Source organism: Sporothrix schenckii, assembly GCF_000961545.1.
Source record: "Sporothrix schenckii 1099-18 chromosome Unknown Cont43, whole genome shotgun sequence".
Taxonomy (NCBI): Eukaryota; Fungi; Ascomycota; class Sordariomycetes; order Ophiostomatales; family Ophiostomataceae; genus Sporothrix; species Sporothrix schenckii.
The window spans coordinates 2,049,077-2,062,473 of record NW_015971144.1 but is presented as its reverse complement, the minus strand read 5'-3'; the positions used below and the strand labels follow the sequence as shown (position 1 = coordinate 2,062,473).

Below are 13,397 nucleotides of genomic sequence, written 5' to 3'. Positions count from 1 at the left end.
CTCAAAAGCAAGGCCAGGGGGGCGTGGGAGGCGTGGGAGTTTCCGAATCTTCGGGAGCACCTGCCTGAGGTGACCCCCGTCTTCCCTCTGGGCTGTCATAAGCCGTGTTATACGGATACGTCCAAAGTTCTTTCCGTCTAATCTTTCCAAGCGATGTAAACCGGAGAGTGGGTACAAACAGGGAAGGAGAGAAAGAGAGAAAGAGGTAGAGAGGGAAAGAGTGACGGGGAATGAACTTTGAAATGGGGGCTTTTGTGGCAACCTGTCACTCGCAAGGGCAGTGATGCTCTGCATGATCATGCATGTCGCTTGGCGCTTTTGGACGAGACAGCGCACTTGCACACTTGCGCCCAGCGGCATCTTTCATTGTAGAGAGTGGGCGTCAAGCAGCGACGAGAGATGGCCGTAAAGTAAAGCAGGCCTAAATCCAACGAGTACACATTTCAACATGCACTCGACATCCGAGTGTGCCAAGGGGTGTCTTGGCAGACGCACACGGACTGGCGGAGTAACTATGCGGAATACTCCGTACAGGTTCAGGTGAACCGATTCCAGCTCCCCGGAGAAAGCGTTCGTGCCCAAAGACTGAACTACGGCATACGACGTAAGACACAAGGGCTGCAATTACCACTATATTCGAAAGGAGAATGTGACTCCGCAGCATGCTTGCAGCCGCTGCTTGCCCTTTGTATTGATCCAAACAGTCAAGCCCTCAAGCACATGCAAGGCGCATCTTCTTTGTTCGCCAGCATCGTCACTTGGACGTCGTTCGTCTGTACTCCGTACGATGCATATCCCGTCCAGCTTTTGCCCTTGTTTGGTTTGGGTAGATTCCAGCACCCCATTTCGTGTTTTCTGCACGCCCAGGCATTTCTGCAATAGCGACAGGTCCTATGGCGATTATTGTGAGGGCTTCCAAAATACATTCCAATATATACGAGAACCTGATTACGTCTGTAGTAGTGATGTGCGGAAGTACCGACGAACAGCGACGATGCACGCCCGAGACCGACTGCGCAGCAAAACGCTCCTTTTGTGCAGGTGCAAAGTGCCTGCACCGTTGCGCGATTGCACGCGGCAAGTGCGACCTGTGAGCACCTTCCAGCCACGCGTCAGACGCTGCTCAAACGCAAAGATGGCCGATCAGGAGTCGCAGAGTCGGGTTCGGAAACCACGACCGACACGACGCACACCACAGGAGTTGAACCACCAATCGCGCCTGCGTGTTCTGGATGCTGCGTCTCTTGCATTGTGGCTGGCCGTGGCAACGCCGCCAGGGGTCCTGCCTTTGCATTTCGATTGGTGACTCGCGAGCAACACAAAGACAGATTGAAGGAACAAAAAGAACAATTCGAGCCCCGACCGTGCGCCCGTCGAGTGTTTGTATTACAGGAATGCAATACAAGCCTGCAGCCAAACACGGCGCAACAACGGTACGACTGCATTGCCAACATCAGGCGAAAGATCGTCAGGAAAAAAAATTGGAAAGAAAGCTCACAATCTCAAAATAGGAACCAGAACCAAGGAGTCAAGTATGTCGTAGACAGGGGCCTTCAGCACGCCCGCACGAACATCCCAGCTCCCACAACTCATAACGTCGCGCCGCGCTAGAAGCCTGCATCTGGCTTTCTAGAAGACCAGCAATCAATTGCTCACGTCTCCGTCCGACCCCTTGTCAGACAGCATTTAGGGCGAAGCAGGGGCCTGGCAAGGGCCTGGCAGCATAATGTTCGTTTTATTGCTGGGTTCCGAGCTTCAAGCCTTCCTTATGCATATCCCTGTCCGTCGAACAGCCGCTCTGCCCCTCCCAGCGTTGCGACGTCTTGCGCATGGGAAGATCACATTGTCCGCGGCCCCGTCTTCGTACACTTTGCACTCCATCTGACGATATGGGCCCTCTTTCTGATTCTCTGGTGGCCTCTGCATGGGCCACCAGGGCTACGGGCATTGACGCGAAGGCATCTTGCAATCTTGGAGCTGCCGACATGGTCAGGCCTGGTCCAGGTCAGGCCCAGCCACCGGCGGTGCGCGAAGCATCATCGCTGCAAGGACTGTCCTGGCGATGCGGCGATGCGGCGTGTGAAAAGACGCAGGGACTGCGCGCACAATGTAATGCATGATCTTGTTGCGTCGCTCTTCGTCGGAACTGCTCCTCGCTTCACACGGCGCGCACATCTCTCTCCCACTACGAAAAGTACAGGAATTCGGACCTCCCCTGCTCACACTACATCCCATTGGAGACTATCAGATGCTTCCCGGCGCTCCCCAGCACTCCCGACAGCTTGGACAACTGCCTCCACACTCAACTCTAATCCATGCAAAATACAAAATACGACTGCCGCACGTATACGCCGTACTCAGCAGTTGTTGACCTGGTGTGGCCGTCCAAATCGAGTTACTGCCCGGGTCAACCCCCGTCAGCTCATTTCAACGTCCGCTTTGCCAATGGCATGACGCTCACATGTTGGACCCTGGCTCGCCATACAGGATCGAAGCCATCCAAGTCTGAGAATTTGATTTGGACGCACGGCGTTGAGCGCAGGCCCGTCTGCCAACAGTGGTGCGTGGAGCACTGTCCGAAATGCGTACGATATGCATGTGCTCCGTACTATGAATCCCGCTTCCACCATACATCTCATTTTGCATCTCACCATGTACTTTGTACCACACACACAAGAGCTGCAAGCCACGACCACCACGACACAATCTACCGGAGGCTCTCACTCACCGCTGTAAGCCGTCTGAGTCTGAGGCGCTCCTCGCCTATCGTTTGGTCCTTTGTCCTTCACAAGCCGCGACGCCAGGCCTTCCACTGCCACCTTGGGTTGCATCATAACAGACGTCTATTAAGACGACAGGACGCGGACAGAAACAAATAGTGGCGCTTTTCCTAGCTCTGGAATCCCATCGCAACGCACCGAAGTCTGTTCCCATCCAGCAGTCCTCTTTTTTTTTCCTATTTTTTCGTCTTTTACCGTTGGCTGTTTCCTCGGCACTGGCCCCCATCCTTCTACTGTCTCCTGTCTCCTCGCCTCCTCCAGCTAGTCAACCTTAAGGCAGAGAGAGGCAAACCCGGGGCAAAACATTCTAATGCTTTCATGCATGGTCAAAGAAAGCCATGGATTACGCACAAAAAAAACCTTTCGAGCGTAATTTAATGGCACCAGCGGAAGGGGCAAAAAGTATGAAAACTGACGTGGGGAGGTCTACAAGGAGGAAGGGAACAACTGGCCGTGACGTTTTTTCCTTTTTCCTCTGACAGGTATGTCCCGCGTCATCCCCATCTTCCCGCCTATGCCATTGCGGGAGTACTTGTCGCCACCGTTACCACTATTGTGAGAGCAGTCTGTTCGTCCCAGTCGGCTTCTATCTGTCCGGCAGCGAACCGCACGGAATGCCCCAGTTTGGGGGGGAATGGGATACCTTCCGCAGCCCTGCTCGCCTCCTCTACCCGCTCTTCGCTTGCGGGCTCTCCCTCGTCACTCGTCACTCGTCCCAAGTACAGGGTCGAAAGTGTTTCATGTTACGATGGCCAATCCGACTCTGTGTGTTTTGCATTCTTCTATGCGTTCTCGATTCTTCTCTCTCAGTGGACTGGCCCAGGACGCTGCTAGCCCATCTTCACCCTCCATGAGGCTTCTTCTTGTTGCTCTTTTCATTGTCTTTTGTTCAGCCTCCCAACTGACCTGTGACTTTTTGTTGTTCTTCCCTTTTTGCATCAGTCTTGACCAATTTACTCTTTGGGGCTGATATGCATCTATCTGTTCCTGGCTTGGTCTTTCTCTTGTCTTCTTTTCATGGCCGTTTTACCAACTCAAGACCCCCCCCCCCCCCCTCCCAGTACACACCCTAGCATCTTCACCCCACCCCCTGTATTGTTGTCATCTGGGGCCGGGGCCTAACCGTTTCTATATCCGGCATGCAAGCCATGGCATAAGATCACCAAATTATGCTACCTCATCGGATGCTGAGCAAAGGAAATGCCAACGACCCCCCCCCTCCCCTTCACGCATACTGGACGTGTTCTCCGTCCTGTGTATTTCGTATTGCGTACTCAATAGTGCTTGGTCTCCATATCCCAGTAGTGGCAGACCAGGGGAGGGGTCGGATTCCTGGATGCTGACCCCATAAATCCTCTTATTTATTTTTTTAAAGTTGGCCTTTCCATTTCCAATACCGTCCACTTAGTCCATCCTACCTACCACCGTCCGCCGCCCACCGTGCGCTCTTATATGGGCTCTTATAAGTATAAGAAAGCCCCGACACAGACTCACATGTACCACGGCGGTGACTAGCTGCTCGTGTTCTCTTATCCGCACTCGGCCCCTGAATACGTCGTTTTGCTCTTTACCCTTTGCCTTGACTACGAAGATCAGACGATAATGCGCTCCCGCCCTGCCCAGATCATCAGCAGCTACACCTCGCCTCTACCGTCGACGGATCCAAGGACATGAGAGCAGCACACGATCAGCCAACACGCCAAACCCAACGATCTCCCCGGCACCAGACGGATGGAAGCACAGCAGCCCCTTCTTGTCCTTGTCGCGTTCTTCCGTTCTTACCCTTGTAATAGCTTGTCTGCTTGTTATTGAAATACTCCGCCGCTCGCACACACGCCTCTCTCTGACAGAGTTTCCTCTGTTTCTCTCTCCTCCCACTCAGTCTTCCCACTATTACACTCTTTATCTATTTGGCCAAAACGCGAAGCCCGTACACCGCACGTCTATTCGTCAACCACACTCGCTGTCGCCCACTTTCGTTTTCTTTCCAGCCTGTACCTTGTTCAACATCTCTTCTTCGGCATTACCAACCACCAAGCATCACAGACAGTCCCTTTCTAATCGACAAATTCTCAACAATACGCATGCGGTCGTTTTTCGAGAGCCACTTTAGTCACTCCCTCACGGTCCGTAACGCAGAGGACATACACCAGGCGGCCGAACGCCCGCATCGACGGCAGAGCCAGGCCTCTAATAACGGCAACAACGTGTGCCCGGGGTCCAACACGGTCCCTCCATACACTTTCGACGCAGCCGCCCTCCGGGGCCCCGGTCTATCAAATTCTTTCCCTTCAGAGTCCGGCGACCAGCCAGAGCGGCTCGCTCTGGCGGAACCCATGCATAGACGACACGCTGGCGAGCAACTACAGAGTAGGGTCAGACTACAATGTCGATTACTCTCCCCAGGACTCGCACCCTGGCGAGCAGCAACATAATCAAGCGCCGCAGGCTTACGAGCCGCAACAGCATCACAGCCGGCCGTCGCTGCACCACATCGGAACCGGTACTTCTTTGCACGACACAACCGCGGCAGCGCATCACCAGCAGCAGCAGCAGCAGCAGCAGCAGCAACAATCACACCACCACACCATGTCACACCACCACGCGGCCGCCGCGCACCACCCCCATCAGGTGCTGATGGACCCGAGCCAGATGGGCGCGCACCATGCCGCCGCAGCTGCCGCCCGGCATCTTGGGCACCATCCGGGCCAGGCGCACTACGGGGCGCCCGTTCCTTCACCGCATGCAGTCGTCACGCCGCTCTATCCAGGTTTGACCGCCGGACCTGTTGGTACAACGGCGGGAGTGAAACGAACGCGGCCCGAAGACCTCGATCTCTCTGTGTCCGGGATGCCGGATCTGGAGCAGAGTGATCTCGACTCGATGGGCGCATATGGGCAGCCAACAGGAACACCACAACAGGCCACGCCACAGTCTCTGCCTCCGACCCACCATCACCACCGACTACCAGATACGGGACCTCCTTCGAAAATGATGCGGCGTGATGGGGAGGGGGGAGGCGGCGGCGGTGGCGGCGCACCAAGCGTTGTGGGCCAAGCCGGCATGCCACCACCGGCCCCCCGGCCGCGGGGCCCCAAGCTCAAGTTCACGCCGGAAGACGACCAGCTCTTAATCGACCTGAAGGAAAACAAGAGCCTGACGTGGAAGCAAATCGCCGACTTTTTCCCGGGGCGCTCCAGTGGGACCCTGCAAGTGCGGTACTGCACCAAGTTGAAGGCGAAGACGACACAGTGGACGGACGAAACGGTGCGTTTGCGACCTCTTTTGTATCCCTCATACCTTTTTTTGCCTCGGGGGCGGCGTGGACTAACAAGGCCAGGATCAAAAACTACGGACGGCTCTGCAGGACTATGAAAACGAAAAGTGGCGTATTGTGGCCAACAAGGTCGGTACGGGTTTCACGCCGGCGGCGTGCCGGGAGCGTGCGGCGCAGATGATGGGAGGGCCCTTATAGCAATCAATGTCTCCAGCAGGAGCCAATCCTGGGTCTGGGGACACCACGATCTACGCTGAGCAGCAGCAGCAACAGCAGCAGCAACAACAACAGCAGCATCATCAACAGCACCTTCACCAGCAACAGCAACAGCAGCATCACCACCCACATCAACAACACGCGCACCAGCTGTCACACCAACAACATCATCCACAACAATCTCCCGGACTACCCGGCAGCATGTTCTCCCAGCAGCTGTAGTCCGTCCACGAGCGCTATGCTCGCATTTACTCTCGCGTTTGCAACAAGCCATACGCCGACTTGATCGTGCCGGCTTCTCACGCCCATCAATGGTAATCTCCCTTGTTGAAGGGCCTTTCCTTTGTCTCTTTCTGCTTCATTTCATTTATTTCATTTTTCTGTTTGTGTCTGCGTGGTAACTTGGTACGTTTGACTCTCTTCACCATTACCATTTATTGCCATGTCCTTGTTTAGAACTTACGCTGTCGAGCCTTTTCTTTTCTTTTCCTTTCATCGCACGGCAGTATCATACCCCTTTCCTCTTTTGGCAGCATCATGTACTCCCTCTTAATCATGTCTTCTGGGGCGACGTTTTATTTTCTTTTTATGTTTCGTCCTTCGCTTTTCTTTTTCACATTTTATTTTCCACCTATTTTGATTTCCGGCCTGAATGTTATGACCATAGAAACGCGGAATTAGAGACGAAGCGACGCGATCGGTATATGAACGGTGTAATTGTATCGCGCTTGGGCTGCCGAGCTTTTGCCGTTTCGTTTGTGATGGGGCGTGCGGGCGTTGGATTTATTTGTGTTTTTGATCTTGGCTTCTCATTCACTCTCCCCCTCCTCGTTCTATTTTTTTTTTTTCTCTCTTTTTGTTTACCTGAGCTCCACACGTCGGGCATTTCTGTAATCCATAAATATAAATAAATAGTACACGTATTAGTCTCACTCAGCTTTCTCTGTTGATAATACATTAAGCCAACTTATGTTTCTAGCCAATCTCTATTGTTTTTATTCGAGGTATAAATAAAAAAATAATTTGCATTGTATTTCTGGAAACAAATTCAAATAAATAAACTCGACTATACGATTCACACCTTCGTTTAATTATTTATTAATGGATGGAAAGAGTAAATAAATAGACATGACTTGCACAATTGAATAAAACGACCATTATAACTTCTCGTCATATCCATCACTATTGTAAAACTCCGATACATGTCATCAAATAATTATCGTTAAAATTGGCTTTCCAGCTCAATTTTGCTAAGAGGGACAGCCTTCTCTACCAGGTCTACCATCTTTTCGTGCGCCGCGACCTGGATGGACCTCCCGTCTGTCGCATTCACGCTCTCCAAGTAGCGAGCCATGTCGACGATCCAGCCGTTAAACTCGCCCACCTCGGTCGTCTTCCCGGCCAGCGCGTCCTGGAGCATGGAGCTGTTGTTGTCCTTGACGAGGTTGCCCACGCGGTAGATCATGGCTCGTAGACTCGCAAAGGAGAGTCTTTCGACCAACGCTTCTTTGTCATTATCGCCACTGGCATCGTTCCCCGTCCGTGCAAAGATGCTGCCGCTTTCCATCTCGTGGAGGACAAGCGCGCGCAACACAACACTCGCCTCTTGGAGAAGCTCGTCAATAACCTGCGGCACCGCCGATTCGCCTCCTGGCACAAAAAGAGCGCCATTCTTGCAGCGCAGGATGGCGGTCAGGGGATTGATGACGGCGTTGACCACAAGCTTCTCGAGCTGCAGCACCCACAACTCATGGCGCGGGGCCCAGCGGGCGTTTAGCTGGGATGCCGCCAGGATCTGCCGGACGAGGTAAGGAAAGGACTCCTCTCCTGCAAAGCCGGGACTGTCGTCGCCTACGGCCCCCAAAACAACATCGGCAGGCGATGCATGGACGCTGGCAAACGGCCCGAGCGAAAAGACGCCATGGGTCACAATGCAGGCGAGCCAGAGAGGAGCCGCGGCCGTCCCGGGGTAGCGTGCCTTGTTGTAGACAGCTCCGTACGGTGGCCACAGCTTGTTCATGCCGTTCTGCGCAAAGGCGACAGCCGAGTCGGGCCCGAGATATCGCCGCAGCCAGTCTGCCGTCTTGAGCGCGTCCTGGGCCTTGGTGGAAATGACAAGATTGGCGATATTGCTTATTTCTGCAGATTGCGCCCGCGCCGAAGAAGACGGAGGCGCCTCAGACCACATCTCGACGTCAAAGCCGGTGGTCCGAGCACTGTCGTCCAGATCGTGTTGATCCTTAAGGTAGCTCGGCGGGTGTAACACAACGCCGGGTTTGGAGCGCCACTGTTCTAGGAGGCCGGGACGGTGGACGACCAATGTGATCGGCGGACGATTCGGCAGCCTGGCGAGTGAAGCAGCAAAAAGTCGGCCCAGGTTTCCCATGCCCAGGATGTAGATGCGCCTCTGCTCTTCTTCTGCCGAAAGCTTCCGGCTCGTCACTGGTTTGGCCGTGCTGGAGCCACCCGGTATATCTTCCGCGGTCCACTTGTAGATTTTTGGTCCTGGTGCCTTGTCCTGAAGCACATTTGACAGCCAACCCGGGATGGCAGCTTCCCCCGGCCCATCCGCTCCAACGGCATCTGTCATCGGTTTGGAGCTGAACCATATCCTGGAGGGCGCCGCTGGCACCAACCAGGCGCTGCGCCAGTATGTACAAGACACCGCAGCAGGGTAGTGAGACTTTAAAGCAAGAGAAAACATCCCCCCGAGTATACCGAGAGCTATGGAAGAAGTCGCTCGATGCTTCGCTTCACGTTGAGGCCGTCGGCAATTAGGTAAGCGTTGGTGTTGGGCTAAACGGCTATGGTGGCGAGAAAGACGCCTGTGGAGGCGCTGTAGCCTAGCGGTAAAAACCACTTTAAAAAGCGGTTATGTCACGTGCTGTCGTGGAAGCGTCGCGATTCCCCAACTTTCTTCGGATGACGTTTGAGAAAGTCGATCGCCACCGAGCTGTCACACTACATACTCGGCAACCTGCTGTTTCTCGCAACTGCTCACTTTCTGAAACGCAGGCTGCAGGACGGCAAGTGCAGTTTCTTACGACGTGTCTTGAAGCGTCGACATCTCATTGCCCTTTACAGAGACACAGCAATTCTCCGTCAGACAGCAATTCTCCGTCGCTTCCGTTCAAGGTGAAGCGGACATCGAGACGATGTCGTCTCCGTCTCACACCCCTGCGGCACCGGATGCGGTGTCCGACAACGCCGCCATGCTGGACGAAGAGTCGGCCATCAAGGCCCTGACGGAGACAGTGCGAGACCAGGACGACCTTGAGCGCGACATCACCTACCAGGCCGAGCTTGCCCTCATCGACGCCGAAGACAAGCGCGACGAGAAGCGCATTATGCGGCTCGAGGCGTCCAAAACGAAGCTGGAAGCGCAGCGCAGCACCTACCAGCAGCGGCTACGGGCGACGTCAACAGGTAACCCGGCGCTGCGGCGTCGTTTCGAGTCGGAAATTGCCAAACTGGCGACCGAGATCGAGACGGCCGACAAGGACCTTGCCGATTTTCGCCGACGCATCGACCAGCGACATGTGGGCGACGGCGGACGTGGAGCGGCGGGTCCGGCTTCGGCGACCGACGACGACAAGAGTGCCGGCAACCACCGGCTGCCCAACGAGACGCAGCGCGAGTTCCTGATTCGCACTGGTAAAATCACGCCGTTTGCCAAGGTTAGCGGTGCGCGGCCCGACGGCGTCGCGGGTGACCTGGCCGACGTGATTCTGGAGGCTGAAGATGAGGCTATTGCAGAAGAGCTGGCCGGCAGTGCACGCGACGAGCCCCACTCGCACCAGAATCTGCGGCTTCCAGGCTTCTCTGAGGGCGTCCAGGCCGTCAAACTCGGCCGGGCGGATGCACAACGGGCAGCAAAGCAGAAGCAGGAAACAGAAGCTCAGGCAGGACCAAGCACGGCCGCCGAGGCATCCGTCGAGTCCGAGTTTTCACTACGGCCGCGAAAAAAGCGGAAAACAAGACCTGTCGATGCTGAGCAAGGCTCCGACTACAGTGGTGGAGACGGCGACGAAGATGAATGGAAGCCGGCAGCAGACGCCTCGGAGCCGGGAACGGCACCAGCGTCCGGAGATGAGAGCGACGATGACGACACGACCGACTTTACCGAGCTCACGCGACCCAAAGCAAAGAAACAACGAGGGCGCAACGGGCGAGCATCCACACTAGCAAGCGAGACGGAAGGCGACTCCGATGCCAAGGTCAACCTGAGCGGCGTCGACGATGGAAACGAGATGGTCTACAAGCAACGCTTGGACAACTGGGTTACCCGGAGAAGAAATGCGCGGCGGCTGCGAAGGCAAGCCGCCGGTCTCCTTGCGGATGACGATGACGACGACGACACGCCCGAGTGGTTCAAACCATCGCCAGACGAACCCGACCATGTCTTTGAAAACGGCCTTCGTTTGCCGGGCGACATTTACCCGTCACTCTTTGCCTACCAAAAGACGGCCGTTCGGTGGCTCGCTGAGCTGTACGACATGCGCGTTGGCGGCATCATTGGCGACGAGATGGGTCTCGGCAAGACAGTGCAGCTGATCTCGTTCGTGGCGGCCCTGCACTACAGCCGGCGTCTCGACAAGCCCGTCATTGTTGTTGCACCGGCCACCGTCCTGCGGCAGTGGGTCAATGAGTTCCACCGCTGGTGGCCCGCGCTACGGGTGTCCATCCTACACTCGTCCGGCAGCGGCATGCTGAGTGTCAAGGGCGAAGACCGCATCGAAGAGGAGGAGCTGCCGTGGGACAGCCGGCCTGCGAAGCGTGGATCGAGTGCGGCAGCCAAGAAGATTGTCGACCGCGTGGTGAAGCATGGCCACGTTCTGGTCACGACCTATGCCGGCCTGCAGACGTATGGCGATGTTCTGATACCTGTCAATTGGGGCTATGCCGTGCTTGACGAGGGCCACAAGATCCGGAACCCAAACACCGCCATCACGGTCTACTGCAAGGAGCTGCGGACGCCGAACCGCATCATCCTGTCAGGCACGCCCATGCAGAACAACCTGACCGAGCTGTGGTCCCTGTTTGACTTTATCTATCCCATGCGCCTGGGCACGCTCATCAACTTCCGCAACCAGTTTGAGATCCCCATCCGGCTGGGCGGCTACGCCAACGCGACGAACCTCCAGATCATGACGGCCCAGAAGTGTGCCGAGACGCTGAAGGATGCCATCAGCCCGTACCTGCTGCAGCGCCTCAAGGCCGACGTGGCCACCGACCTGCCCAAGAAGAGCGAGCAGGTCTTGTTTTGCAAGCTGACGGAGCCGCAACGGTTGGCCTACGAGCTGTTTCTGAAATCGGACGAAATGAACGCCATCCTGCGCAGAGCGCGGCAGTCGCTCTACGGCATCGACATTCTGCGCAAGATCTGCAACCACCCCGATTTGCTGGAACCGCCGCTGAAGCACAAGGAGGGGTATTATTGGGGCAATCCCAACAAGTCGGGCAAGATGCAGGTCGTAAAGACGCTGCTGCAAATGTGGAAGCGCTTCGGCCACAAGACGCTGCTCTTTTCCCAGGGCACACAGATGCTGGATATCCTGGAGGCGTTCGTGCAGCGCCAGGGCGACATCAACTATTTGCGAATGGACGGCAAGACGGCCATCAAGGACCGCCAGACGCTGGTCGACCGCTTCAACAACAACCCCAACATTGACTTGTTCCTCCTCACCACCAAAGTCGGCGGTCTCGGCACCAATTTGACAGGCGCCAACCGCGTCATCATCTTTGACCCCGACTGGAACCCATCGACGGACGTGCAGGCGCGTGAGCGTGCCTGGCGACTGGGCCAGAAAAAGGAGGTGACCATCTACCGTCTCATGACGGCCGGCACCATCGAAGAAAAAATCTACCACCGCCAGATCTTCAAGCAGTTTCTGACCAACAAGGTCCTCAAGGACCCCAAACAGCGGACGACCTTTGGCTTGCATGACTTGCACGACCTGTTCAGTCTCGGCTCGTACGAGGACGGCGTCACGGAGACGAGCGAGCTGTTCCAGGGCAGCGAGGTGACGGTGCCCACCGGCCGCAAGCAAGTCATTACACCCGGCCCGGACGCGGTCCCCGTCATTACCGACGGCAACAAGGGCAAGGCCACGGAGGCTACTGCTGCTGCCGCTGGTGATGGTGATGACGCCAAACAGTTGCGCAGCATGCCGGGTGTCGCCAAGCTGGAAGAGTTCCAGCAGGCCGACGATGACGATGCCAATGCCAATGGCGAAACCGCCGACACATCGGCGTCCGCACAAGAAGACCGCATTATGAAGGGCATCTTTGCCCAGTCCGCCCTCCACAGCGCTGTTGAGCACGATATGATTATGAACGGCGGCAGCAGCGGCAGCGGTAAACGCACTGTCCAGGCCGACCGCCGCATCCTCGAACAAGAAGCGCGTCGTGTCGCGTCCGAGGCCGCCGCTCATCTCCGGCAGGCCGGCGAAGAAGCCGGTCGCGTGCCGATTGGTACAGTCACTTGGACAGGCGAAGTGGGCGAGGCCGGTCGGCCACGGAATGTACGGAACGAGCGTCGCGGCCGTGCTGGGCCGAGCTCGTCCGGCATTCTGGCCTCCATTGCCGACCGCCAAGGTCTGCGGACGCCGAGCAGCAGACGCTCACCCTCTGGCACACCCGACCGAGGATATGCTTCGTCTGCGTCTGCGTCTGCGTCTGCGTCTACATCGGCCGGCATCACGGTCGACGATTTTGAACGGATGATTCCCAACTTTATTCGGCGGCACGGCGGCAAGGTGCCGTCAAAGGTGCTTGTGGATCATTTTAACCAGTATTGCACGGGCAAGCAGCAAGCGGCCGACTTCAAAAAGGCGCTAGAAGTGGTGGCACGAATGGAAAAGACCGGCTCGAGCATGCGTGCCATTTGGTCATTGAAGCCCAAGTTTCAGCAGGCATGAGGGCACAACTTTGCACTGTATACATAGTATAGCATTTACGTGACGATTGACGACGTACTACTAGCTTTTTTTTTTTTTTTTAATTTTTTACTATTTTATTCATTTGTCTTTGAGGCTATTTATAAAAGCGTGTCCTTGGTACAAGCCCGTCCCGTTGGTTTAAACCCGTTGTCAAGCCATCTCATTACTGCGGTTGTGCCAGAA

At 55.8% G+C, this 13,397-nt stretch overlaps 5 protein-coding genes across 5 annotated transcripts; 4 read left to right on the top strand and 1 right to left on the bottom strand.

The window, feature by feature from the left end:
- Positions 1-1,889: 1,889 nt before the first annotated feature.
- On the top strand, positions 1,890-2,120 carry SPSK_02886 (uncharacterized protein; the record flags this gene model as incomplete). Its single annotated transcript, XM_016729747.1, has 1 exon — positions 1,890-2,120. One exon carries the CDS (start codon positions 1,890-1,892, stop codon positions 2,118-2,120), a length of 231 nt encoding a protein of 76 aa, XP_016589399.1.
- A 2,744-nt stretch (positions 2,121-4,864) lies between these two features.
- SPSK_02508 (MYB DNA-binding protein domain-containing protein) lies at positions 4,865-6,255 on the top strand (the record flags this gene model as incomplete). Its single annotated transcript, XM_016729377.1, has 3 exons — positions 4,865-4,987; positions 5,034-6,047; positions 6,121-6,255. The coding sequence occupies 3 exons, from the start codon at positions 4,865-4,867 to the stop codon at positions 6,253-6,255; spliced, it is 1,272 nt and encodes a 423-aa protein (XP_016589398.1).
- Positions 6,256-6,261: 6 nt separating this feature from the next.
- SPSK_02881 (uncharacterized protein) lies at positions 6,262-6,495 on the top strand (the record flags this gene model as incomplete). Its single annotated transcript, XM_016729742.1, has 1 exon — positions 6,262-6,495. One exon carries the CDS (start codon positions 6,262-6,264, stop codon positions 6,493-6,495), a length of 234 nt encoding a protein of 77 aa, XP_016589397.1.
- Positions 6,496-7,495: 1,000 nt separating this feature from the next.
- Positions 7,496-8,863, bottom strand: SPSK_02519 (2-dehydropantoate 2-reductase; the record flags this gene model as incomplete). Its single annotated transcript, XM_016729388.1, has 1 exon — positions 7,496-8,863. The coding sequence occupies one exon, from the start codon at positions 8,861-8,863 to the stop codon at positions 7,496-7,498; it is 1,368 nt and encodes a 455-aa protein (XP_016589396.1).
- A 565-nt stretch (positions 8,864-9,428) lies between these two features.
- On the top strand, positions 9,429-13,193 carry SPSK_02168 (DNA excision repair protein ERCC-6; the record flags this gene model as incomplete). Its single annotated transcript, XM_016729045.1, has 1 exon — positions 9,429-13,193. One exon carries the CDS (start codon positions 9,429-9,431, stop codon positions 13,191-13,193), a length of 3,765 nt encoding a protein of 1,254 aa, XP_016589395.1.
- Positions 13,194-13,397: the final 204 nt, after the last annotated feature.